Here is a 21,837-nt window from a genome sequence, read left to right as displayed (position 1 = left end):
CTATGTATACTGTACAGGAATCCCTTAGCCACCAGTAAAAAGCAGCCAACTCTGGAGTGGAATGTGGCACTTTTTCATCAGTTTAAGACTGTGAGTGAAGAACACACGCACAGTTGAAATTAGTCATTTTTAATTAGACCCAAATTAGGCACTGGTCAGGACACTGGAGTTCATCTCCCAGTGAGTACAGCTGGCTGGAAAATGGAATTTCCGTAATTTCCTGACATTTCAAATGTTCTGTTCTGAATCAGAAACAAATTGAAAGTTGTGAAATTGCTCACAAAATGGAAATTGTGAAAAATTTTGATTTGGAAACATTTTGTTTCGATGTCAAACCATAATATAATATAAAATATCAATAAAATATAAGATTGAAAATAATATTAGCCTGCTAGCAGCTAAAAGCCTATGCTATCACATGGGTGTAATCTGTAATATCAAATGGCTGAGATCTTAAAAACTGGAAGGTTGCAAACTGCAAATCCCAGTGATGGTTGAACCTGGGGATATTCTGAACAAAAAAGATCTCTGGACCATGTTTGTAGTAGTTTCCATCGTTTCACACTGACTCAACAGACGTTCTAGGCTTCAGAGTCAGGCACACAGAGTGACAATCCTGGAATCTTATTATATAGACCATATAAAAGCCAACAGGAAGTCAAATGAAATGAGAACATTGAAATGAAACATTTTTACCTTATCTTATGACATGTTTTGACATTGAAATGAGACGAGAAAGCCAAAATCATTCATTTTGACACTTTTCCAATCAAAATTTTTGCCACAATCAATTGTTCCCAGAAAACATTTAGATGGCGACAAAACTGCATTTTCTCACAGAAAACCGTTCCATCAAAAAATTTTCAACCAGCTCTCCCAGTGAGTCTCCCCCATGCTTGGTGGATCTACAGCTGGGGCACCATAGTAAGCCATAAGCATGCGATGTCTAGCCTTATGAGACAAGAAGCAGACAGGAGATCTGTGTCGTGTCATGATGCTCACCTGGGATGATTTCAAATATAAACTTCCCCGCTTCCTCTGGGTTGCTGACTGACTCCTTGATAGTGCTTCCCTGCAGAAACAGGCAGCCCTAGAAACGAAGACAGCAGTAGCCTTCAATCAGCCATTTAAAAATGGTCCTGTTTGGTCCACGTTGGTAGTGATAGATACAATACTCATAAAATCATAGCAATATCGGGCTGGAAGAGACCTCCAAAAGGCATCAGGTCCATCCCCCTGCACTGTAGCAGGACTAAGTAAACCTAGACCATCCCTGACAGGTGTTTGTCCAACCTGTCCTTAAAAAACCTTCAGTGATGGGGATTCCACAACCTCCCTCAGAAGCCTGTTCCAGAGCTTAACTACCCTTACAGTTAGAAAGTTTTCCCTAGTATCTAACCTAAACCTCCCTTATTTCAGATGAAGTCCATTACTTCTTGCCCTACCTGCATGGAAAACAATTGATCCCCACCCTCTTTATAACAGCTCTAAACATATCTGAAGACTGTTAACAGGTCCCCTCTTTAGTCTTATTTATCAAGACTGAACCGGCTGTTTTTTTTAACTTTTCCACATAGGCCAGGTTAAACCGTCATCATTTCTGTTGCTGTCCTCTGGACTCTCCCCAATTTGTCCACATCTTTCTGAAAGCGTGTTGCCTAGAAATGGACACGCTACTCCGCCAGTGCCTAGGAGAGCATGACAATTACCTTCTGGGTCTTCGCAAAAAGAAAAGGAGTACTTGTGGCACCTTAGAGACTAACCAATTTATTTGAGCATGAGCTTTCGTGAGCTACAGCTCACTTCATCGGATGCATACCGTGGAAACTGCAGCAGACTTTATATACACACAGAGATCATAAAACAATACCTCCTCCCACCCCACTGTCCTGCTGGTAATAGCTTATCTAAAGTGATCATCAAGTTGGGCCATTTCCAGCACAAATCCAGGTTTTCTCACCCTCCACCCCCCACACACAAACTCACTCTCTTGCTGGTAATAGCCCATCCAAAGTGACAATTCTCTACACAATATGCATGATAATCAAGGTGAGCCATTTCCTGCACAAATCCAGGTTCTCTCACCCCCTCACCCCCCTCCAAAAAACACACACACAAACTCACTATCCTGCTGGTAATAGCTCATCCAAAGTGACCACGCTCCCTACAATTTGTGCTGGAAATGGCCCAACTTGATGATCACTTTAGATAAGCTATTACCAGCAGGACAGTGGGGTGGGAGGAGGTATTGTTTTATGATCTCTGTGTGTATATAAAGTCTGCTGCAGTTTCCACGGTATGCATCTGATGAAGTGAGCTGTAGCTCACGAAAGCTCATGCTCAAATAAATTGGTTAGTCTCTAAGGTGCCACAAGTCCTCCTTTTCTTTTTGCGAATACAGACTAACACGGCTGTTACTCTGAAACCTGTCTTCTGGGTCTTACTTCCGACACTCCTGTTAATATATCCCAGATTGACATTAGCTTTTTTTTTTTTTTTTTTTGGCAACTGCACCACATGGTTGACTCTCATTCAATTTGTGATCCACTGTAATCTCCCAGATCCCTCTCAGCAGGACCACCATCGAGCCAGTTATTTAAGACGAATATCCCTTTGGCTGGGCACAAGGTGAAACGGTTTGAGGAACATCTCCTTTAGCCTGGATTCTCTCACTGTGGATTTTAGGGAAGCACCAGCTCCAACTGACTGAGCAGGTTACATTCCATAAAGAATCATAGAATCATAGAATATCAGGGTTGGAAGGGACCTCATGAGGTCATCTAGTCCAACCCCCTGCTCAAAGCAGGACCAATCCCCAATTTTTGCCCCAGATCCCAAATGGCCCCCTCAAGGATTGAACTCACAACCCTGGGTTTAGCAGGCCAATGCTCAAACCATCCATTACGATAAAGGCTACAGCAGTTAGATCAGTCGGTATCACCAAGATCATCTGGCTTGTGACTTTTACTTCCACATCAACAGATCACATGTCCAACCTAAAAAGGGATGTGGACTCCGGCTGGCAGACATAACTGCATGACTCAGCACAAGCAATGCCTCAGAATAGGGCTGCAGAGGGCAAGAGTAGGAGGCGGTGCCATGGATGGAAACAGAGAGGGCTTTAGCTAATTACGTGCTTATGTAGCCCGCTTTGCTCAGGCCACATGTGGGGATTGCACCCAGCATCTTGGCAGTGCTAAAAGAATGAACCAAGTTGCTATGGTAATACCAATAATAATAATTAATAGTGAACTTCTACTGCTGCAGGCTGAGGTTCTCAGCGGAAATATGGATGCATAGTTCCCTTTGAAATTAATGGGAGTAGCATCTCTACATCCCCTGGGTAGCTCTGCCAGTCTTAGTGTTCTAGCTAGAAGCAGTAGCAGGCTCATATCTAGAGCTGACAGGAATTTTGTCATCAAAGGAATCTGAACCAAAAAAATGGCTTTACATTTTCCACAATTTTTTGTTTTTGATGTAATTGTCATTGAAATTTCCCACAAAAAAGGCAGAGTGGGTTTTGGGTTTTTTTTGGATTTGGGGGGAAAACCCAGGGAAAAAATCAGTTTTGGGTTAAAATGCTTTGCTTTTAGTTGAATGAAAAATGGTTTTCAGAAACTAAAAAAATGTCAGTTGAAAAACAACAAGAAAAATTGCAGGACATTTTGTCCAAAATGGAAAAAAAAATGTTTTGTTTGTTTGTTTTTTTAAATTTCCTCCACAAAATAATTGTTGTTTGTTTTTTTTTACCAGCTCTACTTGTTTGTGGATCAGCCATTATCACTGGCATGTGTAACATATTAAACCAGGGATTATGCCTATGTTTGGGAGACAGCAGCTGAGTTAAAGGAAGTCTGGATGTTAAAAGCTGACTGATCAAAACACCTTGTGTATCCATTGGGACAGAAGACAGGGTACCATGCAGAGAGGGGATGGGGCCAACCTATGACCCGCAGGCCATACATGGCCCATCATAGCATTTCATAAGACCTGTGGCCTGCTTCAACACACTACACTAATGGCCAATTCATTAGCGTTTTGTTGTCATGTTTACATCAGTTTAGTTTACGCAAGTGTGTAAATAGACAGTACTGTACATAGAAACAACCGATCTAAATACACACAAAACAAGCTGAACTTTAAAATATAAATCAATATAGGTGACTATTCATATTTTAATGAGATTTAAAATCTGTTTGGCCCACTCAAGATTGTGCTTAGGCCCTCCTGTGAAATAGGTGTGGGCACCATTGCTCTACATTATTAATCTTCCTTCCCCCAAGGAGACATGGAGCTACAGAAGAAGGCAGGGCCATGTACCTGCTTTACTACCCTAGGAGTTTGTGATCCATTTTTGTGTCATTCAGAGGGGATTTAAGCAGGTTCAGAGACCCAGCTTGGAAGAGTCTGGCAGCTCCTTTAAAGGAAAGGTCTTGCAGCTGTGGGTGAAATTCCATCTAAGTCACTGGAGCTGGTCCCCTTTATACCACCAGCAGTAGCAGATGAAACCTTTGAAGTCAAGGGAGCTGAGCCTACATGGACCAGCAGGAAATCTCCCCACCCCCGCATGCGGCCATGCAAGTGAATCGTTAGCTGTCCAAACGTGGCCACGGCTTTTTAAAGGTTGTCTGAAGTGTTAGCTGTCGTTAACACTTCTTGTGCGTTCAGCTGTGTTGCAAATGATGTGGCGGGGGCGGGGAGGTGAGGAGGTGGAAAGGGATGCTAGATAAGTGGCAAGGCATAAACACAGGCCTTCTGAGCGTCCCTCCTATTTTGTGACTATCGCAATAAACCCTTCGGGAGCTGGGGCCCACAGAAATCAGTATAAGTCAGATCTACGAAAGAATATATTTCTGAAGAGCAAATATCCTGGCCTTGGAATACACCAGATTACATGGTGTTATCACAAGGGATCCCGTTCCTAAAGGGTCATCCCTGTTCTGCAAAATTCAGACTACATTTTGCCCTGAATTTTTTGGAAACTCTCTATTTCTTGCCCTTTTCTTCTCCACCTTATTCCCTCCAACCCTCTTGGGTGACCAGGCCCACGGCGGCGGTGGTGGACACCCCAGGGTGCCAGTAGCTCTAGAAGCTCTGTAAATGGGCCCCATATATTCCCTACAAAGCTGCAGAATTCATTCTGCCTCACTGCACATCTACTTAGGTCCTGCCCCTGCCCCTACTCCCCAATTCTTAGCCAGGGAGAGCAGAGTTCTACATCAGGGCTTGGCCTGAACTTAAACCCCTGGAGCTGAACAACCTGCAGGCAGGACCTGGAGCCGGACATTATAGAAACTTTCTGCTCCCGGATCTCTAGCTGTCAGCTCAAATGCAACATGGCTAAATCTGTGTTCTTAATCTTCCCCATCTCCTTTCTCAAGCACTGTGAACAACACCACCATCCTACCAGTTACTCAGGACCATAACCTGGGCATCAGCTTCAACTCCAACCTCTCGCTAGAACCTCCCCTGCAAGCTATGTCTAAATCCTGTGAATTCTTCCCGCATCACGTCTCTAAGACATGGCCTTTCCGATCCATCCACCCCGCTAAGACTCTCGTTCAAGCTCTCATCAGGCCACGTCTCAGTCACTGCACCGTCCTTCTCGCTGGCCTTGACAAATGCAATCTTGCCTCTCTCCTATCCACTCAGAATGCTGCTGCAAAGATCATTCTCCTAGTCTGTCGCTTGGACAACATCAGCCATCGCTGCCTCCCTCTTCTTTAGCACCTCAAACACAAGCTGCTTGTCTTCACTTCCAGGCCCTTCATGGCCCATGCCCACTATCAAAATATCGACTCCCACCTCGGATCAGCCCACCGTGCCAACTTCCATCATCTACTTGTTACACTTTCAAACAAGCAGCTTTGTGCTTTCTTGCATCCTGCCCCTCACGCCTGGGATAAGCTTCCCTTAAACGCCTGCAAAACGAACTCGATAGCCTCTTTCCAAACCCTCCTTAAAACTCGCCTTTGCCACAATGCCTAGAAAACACTTGAGAGCGGTTAGCACCCCGGTGTGCTAAGACCGCTGCCTGTCACACTGACCAATACTGTCTCATTGTTTCCTTGGACACCACCATTGGTCTGTGTGTATCCACCACTAATACGTCTCCAAACTCTTATACGTAGCTTGTAAGCAGCTTGGGGCACGGACCCCTTCTTTGTTCTGTGTTCGTACAGTACCTAGTACAATGGGGTCTTGTTCCATGACTGGGACTCCTCAGTGCTATGGAAAGACAAGTAACAATAAATAGTAATATCAGTAGGGAAGGGGGCAGGATATTCAGGGCTCACCTCTGTGCTACATCCTCCCTGCCAAAAAAACATCTCCCCTATGGCTCCCTTCAGGACCCTTCCTAGACCAAGGACACAAAATGTGGGCTCACTGTACCTGGGGCTTGGCATCTTCCTCATCCTTGTAGTAACACAGCTGCTGGCCCCTCAGTACAAAGTACCGCTGTTGCCAGTTCTTGACGATGGAGCGCTGCTTCTTGAGCCAGCCGATCTTCAGGGGCCGCTCCAGCAGGTTGGGGGAGGCTGTCCAGTTGCAGGCCGCCATGGGATCACCGGTCATCACGCTCCTGGAACGAGCTGGAGAGAGGAAGACAGACACATAGTGACAGAGCGACATGGGATTCAGAGGAGCTCCCAGGTAGAGATTGGCTGTCCCATTAGGGGCAAGCCCACTGTAGCATGGATCGTGGGTCTCTTCCGACAGAGTTAAGTAAAACCTAAAATCGACTGCCCTGAGGCAATCAGAAACAGCTATCTGTCCCCTCTGCCTGCGAAAAGCCAACGGGCTAGAGGCTTTTAAAGGAAGTGGCTGCAGTATCTGTCAAAATATGCTTCCTTTTTCCTGCGTGGGAGTGACTGTCTCACAAATGAGAGAATAGAATGATTAGTTTCTATATGGGACTGTTTCATTTAGACCCGTCCAAAAAAAAAAAAAGACACAGACATGATGGGGGAATTTTCAAAATTTGTTTTAAAGCAGTGGTTCTCAACCAGGGGTACACGTACCCCTGGGGTACACAGAGGTCTTCCAGGGGGTACATCAACTCATCTTGATATTTGCCTACTTTACAACAGGCTACATAAAAGCACAAGTGACATCAATACAAACTAAAATTTCACACAGACAACGACTTGTTTATATCGCTCTACATACCATACACTCAAATGTAAGTATAATATTTATATTCCAATCGATTTATTTTATAATTATATGATAAAAATGAGAAAGTCAGCCATTTTTTCAGTAATAGTGTGGATGTGACGTTTTTGTACTTGTAGGTCTGATTTTGTAAGCAAGTACTTTTTAAGTGAGGTGAAACTTGGGGGTACGCAAGACAAATCAGACTCCTGAAAGGGGTACAGTCGTCTGGAGAGGTTGAGAGCCACTGTTTTAAACTATTTATTCTGGGTGATACTTCGAAAGGTGCCGTCTGCCTTTTGAACAGCTCACACAACACAGAACGTATCTGAAAGATCAATGAGATTGCAAACTCTTTGGGGCCTGGGCTGTCTTTTATTGCATGGTAAAGAGGTTCCTGGCACAAAAGGGCCCTGATCCTGATGGGTCCCTCTAGGAGCTACAGCAATGTTGAATACCAATCCAGGGTGATCGTTGCCTAAAGAGGAAAGGTATAGCTGCTCCTTCTATTTTCATCTGTGGGACAGTCATCCGGGCACCTAAATAGCTGTGCGTCACACTCTCCGCATCGGAGGTCAGATGGCATTGTCGTTATGTGCATGGACGATCCCGACTATATACAGTGCAACTCTGTTTGTTTTACTGTTCCCTGCTTGTGGCAGCCGTTTGACTCTCTGGGTGTGATTCCCCTCTCACCTCATCAGCCTAAATGGAGAATAAGTCCACTGACGTCAACGAAGTAAAGCTGCTGTGAGTGACCTAGGACTCAGGCCCGCTGAATCATCCGTCACATTTCAAAAGTCATTTCCTGTTGGCGTGAATGTTCTTGCCCTTTATGCAACAGTAATAATAAAATCTACCTCTTGTCTCATGCTTTTTAGAAAGGGGATCGGTATTGTGATCCCTATTTTACAGATGGGAAACCAGAGGCACGTGGGGGTGAAGTGACTTACCCCAGGTCACCGAGGAGCAGAACCAGGGATAGAACCTAGGTCTACTGAAGCCCAGTCCAGTACACTGGCCAAGGCCTCCGCAGGCTGTTACAAGAGGTTAATGTCCGCAAGGTTAAAGACTTTCACACCTTTTCAGAGGCGCTCGGTTACAATGTCCACCTATCTACTTATATGGCCCCCGCTACCATCTGAGCACTTCCCATTTACAAGTAAAAATAACGACTCTCTCTTCCTTTCCAGCTTGATTCGTTTTCTGTTTGTCTGCTTGCGTCCACCTCTGTACATGGTGAGCAGGCACATCCTATGTCTATATGGGCATACATGTGCGTGTGTTGAGCGATTGCGTTGTGCACAGGCAAGAGTGTGTGTGTGTGTGTGTGTGTGTGTGTGTGTTGTGGGCTTGGGACAGTGCACCTTTGGGTGGAGAAATTATTGAGGGAAGGCTGAGCCAAAGAAATGAGTTGTGTGCAGCCTTCTGAAAGTGCTTTGTGGTTCTTTCTGTGGTCAGGGAGTGTCAGGGGGGCTGGAACAATTTGTACAGTGGGGGTGCTGAGAGCCATCGAACCAAACTGTAAACCCTGAATATGATGGAAACCGCTTCAAGCCAGAGGGTGCTGCAGCACCTCATGCATCCCTAAGTCTAGCACCTAGAGGGAGCATTGCAGTTTAGGGGAATGTCAGTGAGGCCTGAATACAGCCCAGCTCCCTGCCTTTGCCATTAAAACACCTCCAGAAGAAGACCCCACTCTGTCGCTGCAAGACAGAAGCCTGCCTCTTTCCACTCATCTAGTCACATGCACCTGTGCAGAGTGGCTGCATAATGCTACCGGTCCGATTTCGTTATGTTTCACACTCACTTTGCACGAGTGCAAAGAACTCCTCCAGGTGCGCGGCAGTAGAGAATCAGGTTTTTTGTTCCTGGGCATATGTTGATATGGGACGTTCCTCCCTATATGGATCTGGATTTAGGGTGGGCTTTTCAATGGGATTTAAATGCCAAACTCCTTTACGGTATATCTGCTCTGCAATGATAAATCTGCGGTGCCAAGTCTCAGAGCCTGGGTCAATTGATTAGAGCTTGCGGAGGGGGGCGGAGGGTTGCTAAAAAGGGCAGTGTAGATGTTCAGGCCTGGGCTGGAGCCTGGGTTCTGAAACTCAGTTTGTGGGGAGGGTCTCAGAGCCCTGGCTCCAGCCTGAGCCCGAATATCGACACCTTCGCTTTTAGCCCTGCACCCCAAGCCCCGTGAGCCTGAGCCAATTGACCCGGGCTCTGAGATGCAGTGCCGTGCGTGGTGCTTTGCAGTGTAGACGCACCCTGAGACCACAGCCTCAACAAGCAGGATCAAAACGAGGGTTTCCTGATCAGAACCTCGGGAGTTAGAACGATTCAAAATTCTGTTGCTAACACGTCCCTGTTATTCAAGCCCCCTGAGAAAGATTCAGAACATGCTAACAAAACAGGGGCATTCCTACTCCCTGATCGCATCCCTTCATGCCACACGGGATGTTTACTCAGCGGGTTAGGATTTTTAGAGGATGATGCAGAGCATGAGGGCTGGACAGAGTGAAAATCTGACTCCATTAAACTGAATGTTGCTGTCCGAAGAGCGCAGCCCCCCTAAGGCAAGTGCAGTTCTGCAAATGTTTGTTTTGCAAAACCACAACCTGCTTCTAATGTGTTAAACCAGGACTGGGCAAACTTGAAACCACTCCATCCCTGTTGTACTACAACCCACGCTCCCACGCACAGCAACCAGACAAGTGCGAGCTCTTGGCTGACAGCTCCGTTCTGATGAAAAGCACCATCCAGGAGGCTACCATAACATGGCAAATGAGAGGGACAAAAGGTGCTGTCTATGCACAAGTATTCACAGCAGAGATTGCCTGGGGTCGTTTAGCGGGAGTGGAGCGTCCCCACGACAGACCTCTACCCGAGCCAGACCTGTGTGGCTGCCTCCACAATGGTTCTGTACTGGCCCATGTGCGGGGCCGGATTTCTAACAAGACCTCCTGTGGCTTTGAGTGGTGCATTGAAGTGGGCCACTCTGTGACCTCATTTGCAGAGTATTGTCTCGTCTGTCCTTCCTACGGAAATGCTCCTACGGGTCTTACTGACATCACACCACACCAGAAGGCAGGTATATCAGCTTCTGGCCAACTGCAGCACTGGAGAAGGATTTCTTGGATGGCATCTCTCTGTTCAAATGCTGTACAAGTGTAACCGGGATAGGACTGGCAGACTAAGCACCCGGGCTGGATGAGGCTGAGTTCTCACTGCAAAGTAGGCTGGTTGCCAGCCTGGGCTGAAGTAAAATCCAAGATGTAGCCTATAATCTCAGCCATGACGTTAAAGCACCCTCACGCCCGGGTGAGATGTTCTATGTAGATTGAAGGGGTTGGGGCAACACTCAGGCTAGACCCCAGGCTAACTCTGGAGTGAAGACAGAGACCCTAAAGGTAACCTGCCTGGCCCCTTGGGCCATCCTGTGTGCAGATGCTACGGCATCAGCATGCTCCGGTCTCAGGGGCAGTACAATGGAAGTGAAGGGGATGGTCTTATGGTTAAGGCACTGGACTGGGACTCAGGAGATTCCTGGCTCTGCCACAGTTTTCCTATATGACCAGGGGCAAGTCACTTTAACCTCACTGTTCCTCAGCTCCCCATCTATGCAATGGGGATAATGATACTTGCTTTCTCCCACCCTTTGTCGATCTTGTCCATTTGGAGTATAACTTAGGGACTGTCTGACACGACGTGTACAGACAGCACCTAGCGCCCTGGGGTCCTGACCTCAGTTGGGGTCTCTAGACCCCACTGTACTGCAAATTTTAATAAATGTTATACTCACTTTGCACTAGCATAAAGGACTGCACGAGGCAGCAGGCACTGAAGAATCGGGCCCATCATTTTCATCATTATATTCCAAGCCCATCTGTGGTACTGTAGCTATTATATCTCCAGTAATGGTGATTCCTCAGACCTCCCTCAGCAGATTGGTCCATTCTCTAATAGTTAGGAAGCTCCTCTTTAATATTAAACTTGAATTTTCCTTGCAGCAGAGTAAGTCCATTACTGGACCATCACCTCTTTACAGCCCTGCACATTTCTCGAGACAGTCACTGTGTTTCCGGTGCCTTATTTCAGAGGCAAAGGTAGCTAATGCAGTAGCAACACCCCCAAAGATACCGCAGTGGTAACAACAGCAGGATCTCCTCGCTCTGTACAATCTACTAATCTACCATCTCCTAACAGGCATTGCCGTGCTGGGATGGATCGAAATGAATGCATAGGTTTCTAGCCAGCAGTGCAAACCCCTCGTGTTGACATGATTTGCACGAGTACAGTCTGATTGACACCAGTACAGCTATACCAGTGGCCTGGCACGGACAAGGCCTTCAGTTGCTCTTCCAGGTGCTACGGCATCACTTGTGTGTGAGCTGCTGACATTCCCACTCTCACTGCAAAGCAAAACCAAAGACCTGCACAGAGCGCTGTTATGTGAACTGAATGCCGGCTTGAGCTTCTCACGCCACATGCTAATGCACTGAGAGCCTGGACTCCTGGCTTCTATTCCCAGCCCTGCTTTTCACTGGGACAACTTACTTAACTTCTTTGTACCTCACATTCCCCATCTGTCAAATGGGGATTTTAGAACCATGCAAGGTGGTTGTGAGGAGTAGCTAACTAATGGAACGCTCCTCTGAAGGCTTACCTACACGGGGGGAAGGGGGTAATGCGCTCCCCAGGGTCTGATTTCTGAAGCGCACTGATATGCTGCCCCCGGGCCAGGTAGACCCTGCTGGTGAGCTTTAACATAATGCTTTCTGAAAAGCACACTGAGGAACCTTTAGTGTGCACGAGCAGGATCTACATGGACCAATTAACGTGCAACGCTACACAATGTGCAACATTAGTGCACTTTAAAATTTGCACCCCCATGCAACACGTTACCCCATCCTGTAGACAAGTCCCTAGTTCCACTAGTCCAGCGTTTAGGATTTAGCCCAGTATTTGTTGGGAGATCCTCAGGTGAAAAGTTCTATAAAACAGCAAAGCATCATTATTACTAGAGAGCAGTGAGAATGACTGAGTGATTTTTCAGTTCGCTGAGGGAACCAAATAGTCAGAAGGAAAAAAATTGTTTCAGATGGACCCGAAATGACAATTTTTCAGCAAACCATTTCATTTTTGAGTGTTTTCTCACCGTTTTTTTTTTTTAATTAAAATTGAACTACATTTCTAAGCCACAAAAGTCATTTGGATTTGAAAAATCCAAATGTTCATGTAGAAAATGTCAAAATGAACCATTTCCATTTTTTCCTGATTTTCTTTTTGTTTCTGTGGTTTTTTTCCTGACCGATGCAATTTGACACAAATTCTGAAAATGTTTCAGTTCAAAATGTTCCGGGTTATTCCCGGATTTTACACCCTGCAGCTCAGTTCAGATTCAGCCCTGAATCTGCATTTTACAGCGGGGAAAAAAAGTTTAGTCTGAAAAATTTTGTCTAGCTCTAATTATTATAGTAAAGCCTTCAGTGATGGTCAGTAGGTAACTCCCTGGGCTAAATAACTAATTTAAAGGCTCGTCAAAGTTGCCAGGAAAATGTTGCCTCACTGTTAAAGACCCATCCCGACTAGGCTACCAACTTTTGTTGAAGGTGTGAGGATGGAGCTCGGACCTATTTAGCAGCTAAGTAAGGCCCAGATTTTCAAACATGCTCAACAGTGCCCGGCATGCTAAGCTTTTTTGAATAGCTGGACCTTAGCTGATTCTCCCATACCCAACAATACTCACGCTCGGTTTTCAGAGGCAGCTGACTCACCAAGGCCAGGCTGTTTGTACAAAGTTCAACGCCAGGGCATAACTGCATTTATTTTGGGCGTGGAAGAAGCAGTCAGATGGGCTTTATGCATGGCTCTTGCGGGCTAAACCCTGCCACAGTCTGCATTAGGGTGAGGTTAGACTGTAAGGGTAAGTCTCCACCGCCAGCCTCCCAGCTCAAGTGGACAGACTTGCAGGGGCAGCGAGTTATGTGGGCCCCTGGTGCCCTTGCTCCAGCAATATTCAGGGCACGGGGGGTGGCTCCACCAGTATTCGGGGCCGGGTCTCTTCCCTGGCCTCGCTGCTGTCCCGTGCGTCTACCCTGGAGCATCCCCTGGCCCCGCCTGCCACCCCCAACAACGTGTCTCTTTTTCTGTTTGTCAGCAGCATAAGGCTGAAGTGGGGATGGGTCAAATTATATATTCCCCAGAGGCTCTGGAAGTCCCAGGGAAGGAAAATCTCTGTGCTTTTTACACCTCCTCGGAATTTGGCCCAAAAACCTGTCCCATTCCAATGACTTTCCCAGTGATTACATACTTGCAAATGAACTCAGGGCCTGGGAACCAGCTGTTTTCCTCTATCAGCGCTATCATAAAGGCAAAAAGAAAAGGAGTACTTGTGGCACCTTAGAGACTAACCAATTTATTTGAGCATGAGCTTTCGTGAGCTACAGCTCACTTCGAGTAACTTGCCTGAGAACCATTCTCTCTGAAATGGGGGTAGATACTGTCAGCAGGCTGTCAAAGTGAAGGTCAGTACTGTGTTCAGCTGCAAGGCACCACCCCGCAGGGAGGGATGTGTTAGCCACAGGGGAATGTATAGAAAGGAAGCAGCATCAGTCTGTTTTCTCAGCATATTTACAAGCCTCTCCAACCTGGCTAAGCTAACAAAGCCTCGGGAAATAGGCTGTGCTTGGAGCTGGAGTTTTGCTTTGGTCCCATCTCTAATCTACCCTTCTTTGTAAAGGTTTTAAGGAGTAATTTAGGTACCGGGATTGTGATTACTGGTCGGCCAATGGAAAACAAATATGCTACCAGCGCATTAGGAGGGGAAGGGGGTTGGAATCCTGCATTTGGGCCCCAGTTTTGCAGCTTCTCCCTTGCTCTTAGAATGCACTAAGCTCCAAACTTGTTTGGCCTTTAGAGATGCTGAAAATCCAGACCTGTCTCTGAATTTTGCAGGGCAAGTCCCTATCCGTTTGTGATGTCTGATGCAGAATGGAATGGGGTAGCTGTGAGGTAAACATATGGCACTGGAATAAGGGTAAATCAATAGAGAGTCACACTAGGGGAGGCAGTGTTGTCTCGTGGCTCAGGTACTGGACTGGGAGCCCAGCAGAAGTGGGATCTAATCCTGGAGCTGCCACTGACTTGGTGACTTGCTGTGTGACCTTATGCCAGTCATTTCCCCTCTCTGTGTGTTATCCATTGAGACGTAAGGGTAGGGGGTGTCTCTCACTAGGTATGTGCTTACCCTAGCATGCTGGGGTCTTGATCTTGGCTGGAGCCTCTCGGTGCTACTGTAGTACAACGATCAGGGAAGCTTTAAGGCCCGTCTATGCTACAAATTCTCTGAACTGGTAGACAGTCAGTGGTGTTGACTGGCTGCAAACCGGCTTCACACCCACTTGCAACATGCTAAGTACCTGGTTAGTAACTTGTGCCTTTGCTCTCCTCATAAAGATGATGAAACCACACAGTTAATTTGGGTCCTCAATAACTGTGTGCACTGGCTTTATATAAACATACAAGGCCTACAGATATACACAGCAACTGCAGCCCGGTTAGGTTCTGGTGGCTTCTGCAATAAAAGACAGAGAGGCCCCAAAGTAGAGGGCTCCCAAACTATTTAAAGGGATACCACCCAATTCCTATAGCGGACTGTAACTATAACGGGACATGCGTCCATACCAGTGGGTCTGGGCTGTGACGTAGTTGTTTGCCTGTGTGAGTGGTTTGGCTGGTCCTGCGGCTGCCCAAATACCTCCCAGAGTGCAGTGCCCTATGTGCTCCAGGCTCCGCTCCTTGTGTCTGTCCTGCAGGCCTTATGTCCCCTGCTGAGGCATTATGGACTAGCTTTCCTAGCCTGCACTGATTACCAACACAGTCTGGGGAGCAGATGGGATGGAGTGTGGGTTGCGTGCGGCTGTGCTGTGGGGAAAGTAGCAAGGTGGACACAGCACTGCAGGGCTGTGAAAACACATTTGCACTTCTAAAGGAGATGGAGCCAATCATCCCTGAACCCAAAGCTCTGTCCATGGCCTGGCACTGATGCTCGGTTGGACTGTCCCTGCTCTCCGGTCAAGGATTTAGGTCATGTGTTCCTGTATTCTGGGGTAGTTTGGGGCCAGCATCAGGGCTGCTCTCCAGTTCCCCTAGTCCCCTAGTGGGCTGTAGGGAGCAAAGAATATCTGGAATGCAGTGTACTCCGACCACAGCCCAGCCTTCTCACCCCACACCATCCGCCAACCCCGGCATGCTGGGAACAGAGCTGGTGTAGGGAGTATTTCTCGGGCCTGTTTCCTCCCCCTTTAAGGCCCCTCTATGCCAGTAGGGGACTTAACACAACGGAGAGGCTTCTGTAATTCACTATCTATGCAGAGCCGTGCATAAGACTGACTCCCTTTGCAGGTTTCAGGCCAGAAACCACAGGGGCTCTATGGGTTCCCGCTTTCACAAGCTTGGAGCCCAGCCCCCGTGTGCAGAAAGGCCCGCTCAGGTTTGCGAACGAGGCCTCTTTAAAGCTTTCACCTTGAACCCGTTTTCGTTCCTGGGCTTTGAATTGCAGGTGCCCGGGCACCTTTGCCTTTGCTTCTCTGGATGGTCCCAGCGGTTCGTAGTGGTTTGTTGTGGTAGTGGTTCGGCCCGGCCCTCTTTTCGCCACTGTTGCGGAACAGGAAGCTGATAACAACTGTGAGCTTGGCACATTCTGAGCTGCTTCCTTTTGTTAAATGCTTCTGATTTTGACTGTTTCCCTCTAAACACTCTCGCTGCCCCTTCAGCTAGGAAACAATGGGCCATGTCCACATGCACCCTGCTTGGTCAGTGCTGCTTCTTCACTCAGCCCTTCCATGCTCTTACACATGCCTGGGAGATGAGCTGCAAGCCACGGTGGCGCTCTTCCTCCTGACTGAGGGCTAAGCCCATTGCCCCAGCAGAGTGATTTCGGGGTTACTTTGCAGGTGGGCGAGCTGCCATTGTTCCAGTAAGAAGTAAAGGAAGCTCTGCACAAAGAGGGGTGTTAAACCCACTGCCCTGATCCTACTCAATTGGGGGTCATTGCCTCTTGGCTGCCTAAAATTCCACCGGCGTGGTTTTAGTGAGCCAGGCTCCTCCTTCGCGTCCAGTACCAACTTCCTGGCCAGAGTTGCTGCTGTGCATTCAGAAGCAACGGCTGCATGTCATCCCCCGAAGCAACTTGCCTTCAGAGACAAACCTGCAAACTGGCCACACAGCTCCTTATTACGTGTGCCCATTTAAAGTCATGCTTTGTACAGAACATCAGGGCTAACACAATGCCCTCCTTCCCGTGAAAGTGGAAACACAACTACAACCACAGAGCGCCCTCTGCTGGCTGTTGGGGAAGCTGACAGTGAGGGAAGTGGCCAGTTTTTTGCGCCGTTGCAAATTTGATACGGATTTGGTATCAATATGGTAGGGTTGCCAGTAGTTCCCTGTTACAAGGCACGTCCCTTATTTTTTCATCTCTGTACGACAAGACTGGGAGTTGCTGAGTGCTGCAAAAAGCAGCAAGAAATACCCCTGGGGAATGTAGGTGAGTACCACTTTATTATTATTAATAATAATGACAATAATAATATTAGGGGGGGGGTGTGGCGGGGCTGCTAAGAAAACAGTCCCTTATTTTTGAAATACGGTGTTGGCAACCCTAAAATGTGGTGATTATGGGTGTGACTTTTTACCACTACAGGGTGGACGCCGTTATACCAGCATTCAGATGCCTTGTAGTGGTAGTAAAGATTGTTCCCCTTCCCATACAAGAATAAGCTATCCTGGTTTAAGCTCATTTAGATTGGTGTAACTGTGTCTGCATGACTGAACCACTGAAAAAGTGATGCTGATGAGTCAGCACCTGGCACTCTTCCACCCGAGTCAGGGCTCCACCCATCCCCAGCATGGTGTTTAGGGGTTACCTGGGGGGGGTGGATAAAATGAAAAGCTGGACCCTTCCAATAAAAAAGCACTTTAACGGCATTGTTATTGCAGTTCAATTTTTCTGTGTAGGTAACACCTTAGAATACAACAATGCCCAATCAGTTACTGGCTCGTTTCAGAAGAACTTTTTTTTTTTTTTTTTTAAATATCCAGACAATCAACAAAAGTTCCTGGTCACTTCTTCTGCTGAAAACATCCATGTTCCTTGACACTGAAAAAAATAAAAACCTGACAACCAAAAATGTTTCAGATTTGGGGTTTTCAACAAAAGCTCAAGACATTTCAATGAAAACAAACAAAGCTTTGATTGAAGCTCACGAAAGCTTCTGCTGAAATAAATTTGTCAGTCTCTGAGGTGCCACAAGTCCTCCTTTTCTTTTTGCGGCTACAGACTAACACGGCTGCTACTCTGAAAGCTTTGATTGAAATTCTTGGCAAAAAGCAAAGGGTTTTGTTTTGGTTTTTTCAACCGGTTCTCATTATAATTCTGCTCGTTTGTTAATGCCTAGCCCAAAATAGCGTTGGTGTCAAAACCATCAGGAGACCTTAATTTCATACAGTTTCATAGAATAATAGAAATGTAGAAGTCATCTAAGCCATTCCCCTCTGCTGAGGCAGGACAAAGTGAACTTAAACCATCCCTGCAGGTGTTTGTCTCACCTTTTCTTAAAAACCTCTAATGACGGGGATGCCACAACCTCCCTCAATAAGCTGTTCCACTGTTTAGCTATCCTTATAGTTAGAAAGTTTTTCCTAATATCTAACCTAACTCTCATAGATACTAAGGTCAGAAGGGACCATTATGATCATCTAGTCCGACCTCCTGCACAATGCTGGCCACGGAATCTCACCCACCCACTCCTGCGAAAAATCATGGTTTAAAGACTTCAAGGAGTAGAGAATCCCCCAGCAAGTGACCCGTGCCCTGTGCTACAGAGGAAGGCGAAAAACCTCCAGGGCCTCTTCCAATCTGCCCTGGAGGAAAATTCCTTCCCGACCCCAAATATGGCAATCAGCTAAACCCTGAGCATATGGGCAAGATTCACCAGCCAGACACCCAGGAAAGAATTTTCTGTAGTAACTCAGATCCCACCCCATCTAACATCCCATCGCAGGCCATTCGGCCTATTTACCATGAATATTTAAAGATTCCTTGCTGCAAAACAAGTTGATGACTCCCTTGGTGGAAATGGAGAACAACTGATCACTATTCTCTTTAGAACAACCTTTTATATATTTGTAACCCAATCCAAAGGGCCGAGTATGGGCGAAATGGAACCTGCTGGGGTTTCAGTCTGTGGTTCCTGGAGTCTAGGTATTTCCCTCCAAAGGCTTAGAAGAGAAAATCCAACTCTCTCCATTAGCTATAGAAAATGACGACAATCACATCCCTGCTTGAAGCTAAGAGAGACGCGAGCTGAAATCAGGATGACCAATGAGGATGGCTGAGAAATCAGTGAGTAGATGGGCTGTTGTAATTATTTTCCAATGGGCAGGCATGAGAGAAGATGAAATGAACAACTCTACAGACTGGATTGCTGTCTAAAGAACCCTCCTTACACAAACGCAGAATCCCTGCTCTTATGGGGACTCGTGGAATGGGCAAATCAGACCCCACCCTCCTATTTATTTGGCATTTCTGCAGCCACAGACTGGAAATTGCTGTGTGTTAAAAACAAAAGCATGAGGCACAAACCACACTGAGTTAGCCCCTGATAAGCTCTACTCCAGCCCTGGCATGCGTACTTAGAGTCAGCCACTGCACGTCCCCTGCAGGGGAGGGGACCGAAAGGGATGGGAGCCACTGAAGCTAAAGCCACTGGCAGGACCAGTAGGGTAGTCAAGGGTAAATGTGGGTAAGGGGAGTTGACCCACGACTCATTTGGGAAATATGGAGTTCAGTTTCAGTTAGTTCACCCATTTCTTTTTGCTACCATTGCACCCCTGGGCAGGTAAATCACTGGGCAGGTCATCCGTCTGATTTTAAACCGCTTGTCTTAGGTTGTCCCCCATCTGATACTAAGACAAAACTGGAGCGTGGTATAGTCTGGTATTGGACAACACCATTTTGAAGCGTGCCCCTGGTGCACCCTGCCGGCGTGCCCTCGCACGCATTGTCACGAGGCCGCACGGGCCGGGAGGTGAGGTCACACGGGCGGAGGTAGCAGGGGCAGGGAGATACACTCTCCAAAAGGGTGTCCCCCGTGAGGTGTGGCCTTGCACTCCGGTATCGTAGGAGCTTCTCCCATATTTGTGGCCCCTCCGCTCTTGTTTTTTTCATGACTAATGCTTTCTATTTTGGAGGTAGGTAGCGACCAGCTATAGAGCCAACTCCTGATCCCTCTGAAGTCCACAGGGTTTTGTCCAGATGAAGGAAGTGCAGGATTAGAGCTCAGTCTCTGAGCTTTGCAAAGGCCCTGCTGTAAATATCGGTCCCCAGTCTCCACCAGAGAAGAGGTAATTTGGCTTCTGAAGGTGAGGGCAGCCATTGGCTGAGATGGGAGGTGCAGGGTGCGGGGGGAATAACACTGGAGAACAGGACTGGAGTGGCACTAGCAGCCGGTTAACTGCTGGAAGCCAGTTTCACGAGGCCTTCTGTACCCATCCCTCCATCTGCTCGTATTGTGGGCAGAGCAACATCTGCAAGTTATGAAATCATTTCCTGTTGCTTCAAATGCAGACAACAAGTATGCGACACACCTCTCAGGCAAGGAGAGTAGGCCTGCACTGCAGCGTTAACTCAGGTGATTGGCCTCAGGTTAGCCTAGCCCAGCTCTCAGCTCTCAGGTTAGCCTAGCCCTTATCAGGGGCTAACTCAGGTCTCAGCTCTGAGGCTAGCCTAGCCTAGCCGCACTGCAAAGCCCTGGCTGTGTCATTGCATCTTCCCCGCTGTTGCGCTCCGCCGTGAGTGTCGCTAAGGACTTTGGGGGCCATCTCCCAGGGTTCTTTGGGCTGCAGTGAACTGAGCCGCATGGTGTTTCGTTCCCAGTGAATTGTGGGAGAACTCATCTGGGGACAGGAGGGGAATTGTGGGAAGGCACGAGGAGACTACAAGCACTCCCACGGATTAGCCTGCGTCCTCAGCCCAAAGTGACAGTGAATAAGGCCCCCGGGCTCTCACCTATACCCCCAGTCAGGCCAGCTAACACCACAAAACTCAAGCGAGAGGTTTTTGTGTATGGACAGGAGGGGCCCAGAGGCAAGACCCCGAGTTACCTGTGCAGCGAAGACAGACCACCTCATGTGCAAGAGAGCCAGGTGGGGCAGGTTGGATCTGATTCAGATTCAAGCCCAGCGCAGTAGAGACCAGGTCATCCTTTATGAGGTTCCTTCAGCTCAGGGGAAATCAAGGGTGTGATGTAACAACTGTTGTGTGGAATTCACCCCGTGCAGGGAGCCAGTACCACGCTTCTGCACCTACCAAGTGGTCATCTGCACACCCATTGCCCTGGAGGTTTGAATGTTCAAAGCACCATACACGACGTCTCCCCTCACTCCATCCCAGGAGACAGAAGTTTATCACTTCCCCCATTTTGTAGATGGGGAAACTGAGGCACTGAAAGGCAAAGTGACTGAACCCAGACTCACAAATGGAGTCAGTGTCAGAGCTGGGAATGGACCTCAGGAGTAACAGGCATCTGAGTCTTGTGCTCAAACCCCTAGATCATGTGAACTAAATGCCACAGTGACTCAACCAGAGCTGCTGTGTAATACTGACCAGCGTGGGTAAATAAAAAACATAAGGAGCGATCACAGGGAAATTAAACAGGGACTGTCAATATGCTTGATCAGCAGGGTCTCCAAAAAGCCTGTTCCATCATGCAAGGTCCTCAAACTGCTGCTTCTCCTTGGGACTGCCAGGTTAGGGCAAAGCAGACATGAGGCAGACTTTTATCGCTAGCAAATTCCAACAGCAATTCATCTCTTTTGCTCTGGGTTTGTACAGCACCTAGCAGAATGGGGTCTGGGTCCACACCTGTGGTGCCAAGGTGCTGGGTTACAAACAATAAATAATAACTCTCTCTTTCGGAAGACCGAGGCCCCACGCCTTCAAACAGGAGCAGTGGGGGCAAGCAGCTAGTTTTAAGATGGAGCATAATAAGTTTGTGAGCTGGATTATAGGATGCGGTTGTCTACCATAGCAGGAGATTGGACTCAATGACCCAGGAAGTCCCTTCCAGTCCTATGTCCGACATTCTGAAGCCCCTAGTGGGGCTGGGGGCCTTAATTTTAGCCAGCAGAGCTATGTGAATTCATTCACAGCATTAGCTGCAACCCTGGTGACCCTGATAAAGACCCAATGCCCCCTTTAAATGTCACAGCCTTGTGCCAGCCCTGACCCATCATCTTCAGAGCCGATGAGAGGCGAGTCCCTTAGCACAAACTCTCCATGGGTCTGGAAAAAACTGGTTCCTTAATGGAGGTGGCCTTCTAATAAAAGTGGAGCCAAACTGTGCTTATCAGATGTCATATTTGGGGAGGTCTCTTAAAACAGGAGATTACCTAATAAGGGTGGTGCCTTGCACAGGCCTCTCTGTATGAAGGAACTCTTTGATCATTCATCAGAGGTGGCTGGTAACATAGGCAAGTGGGTCGGCAAACCCAACGCAGAGTCACTGTTTCCTCTGTGCGTGGGACCCTTTTTCTTCTCTTACTTTCATTCTGACTCTGGTTTGTAGAGGCAGCTGAGGGGGTACAGTTCTGTATGCATCCTCAAACCCCCTTTCACAA

The 21,837-nt window shown here is 47.5% G+C and overlaps 1 protein-coding gene across 3 annotated transcripts in view; it reads right to left on the bottom strand.

Annotated features, from left to right (window-relative positions):
- Positions 1 to 21,837, bottom strand: part of ARHGAP25 (Rho GTPase activating protein 25) — a 46,571-nt gene that overhangs the window by 22,841 nt on the left and 1,893 nt on the right. For 2 of the 3 annotated variants that reach the window (XR_012156265.1, XM_073324890.1), the window contains exons 2-3: positions 6,394 to 6,593; positions 1,003 to 1,090 (exon numbers count right to left, since the gene is read on the bottom strand). Coding sequence is in view for 1 of the 3 variants with exons in the window: in XM_073324890.1 (XP_073180991.1) it covers positions 1,003 to 1,090; positions 6,394 to 6,593 (288 nt within the window). In the remaining 2 variants the exon portion in view is untranslated. Of the gene's footprint in view, positions 1 to 1,002; positions 1,091 to 6,185; positions 6,231 to 6,393; positions 6,594 to 21,837 lie in introns of those variants that run through there. The other variant, XM_073324891.1, reaches the window with a different exon arrangement.

This window comes from Lepidochelys kempii, chromosome 26 (assembly GCF_965140265.1).
Source record: "Lepidochelys kempii isolate rLepKem1 chromosome 26, rLepKem1.hap2, whole genome shotgun sequence".
Taxonomy (NCBI): domain Eukaryota; kingdom Metazoa; phylum Chordata; order Testudines; family Cheloniidae; genus Lepidochelys; species Lepidochelys kempii.
Note: the sequence above shows the minus strand (reverse complement) of the source record. Positions and strands in the feature narration are given on the sequence as shown.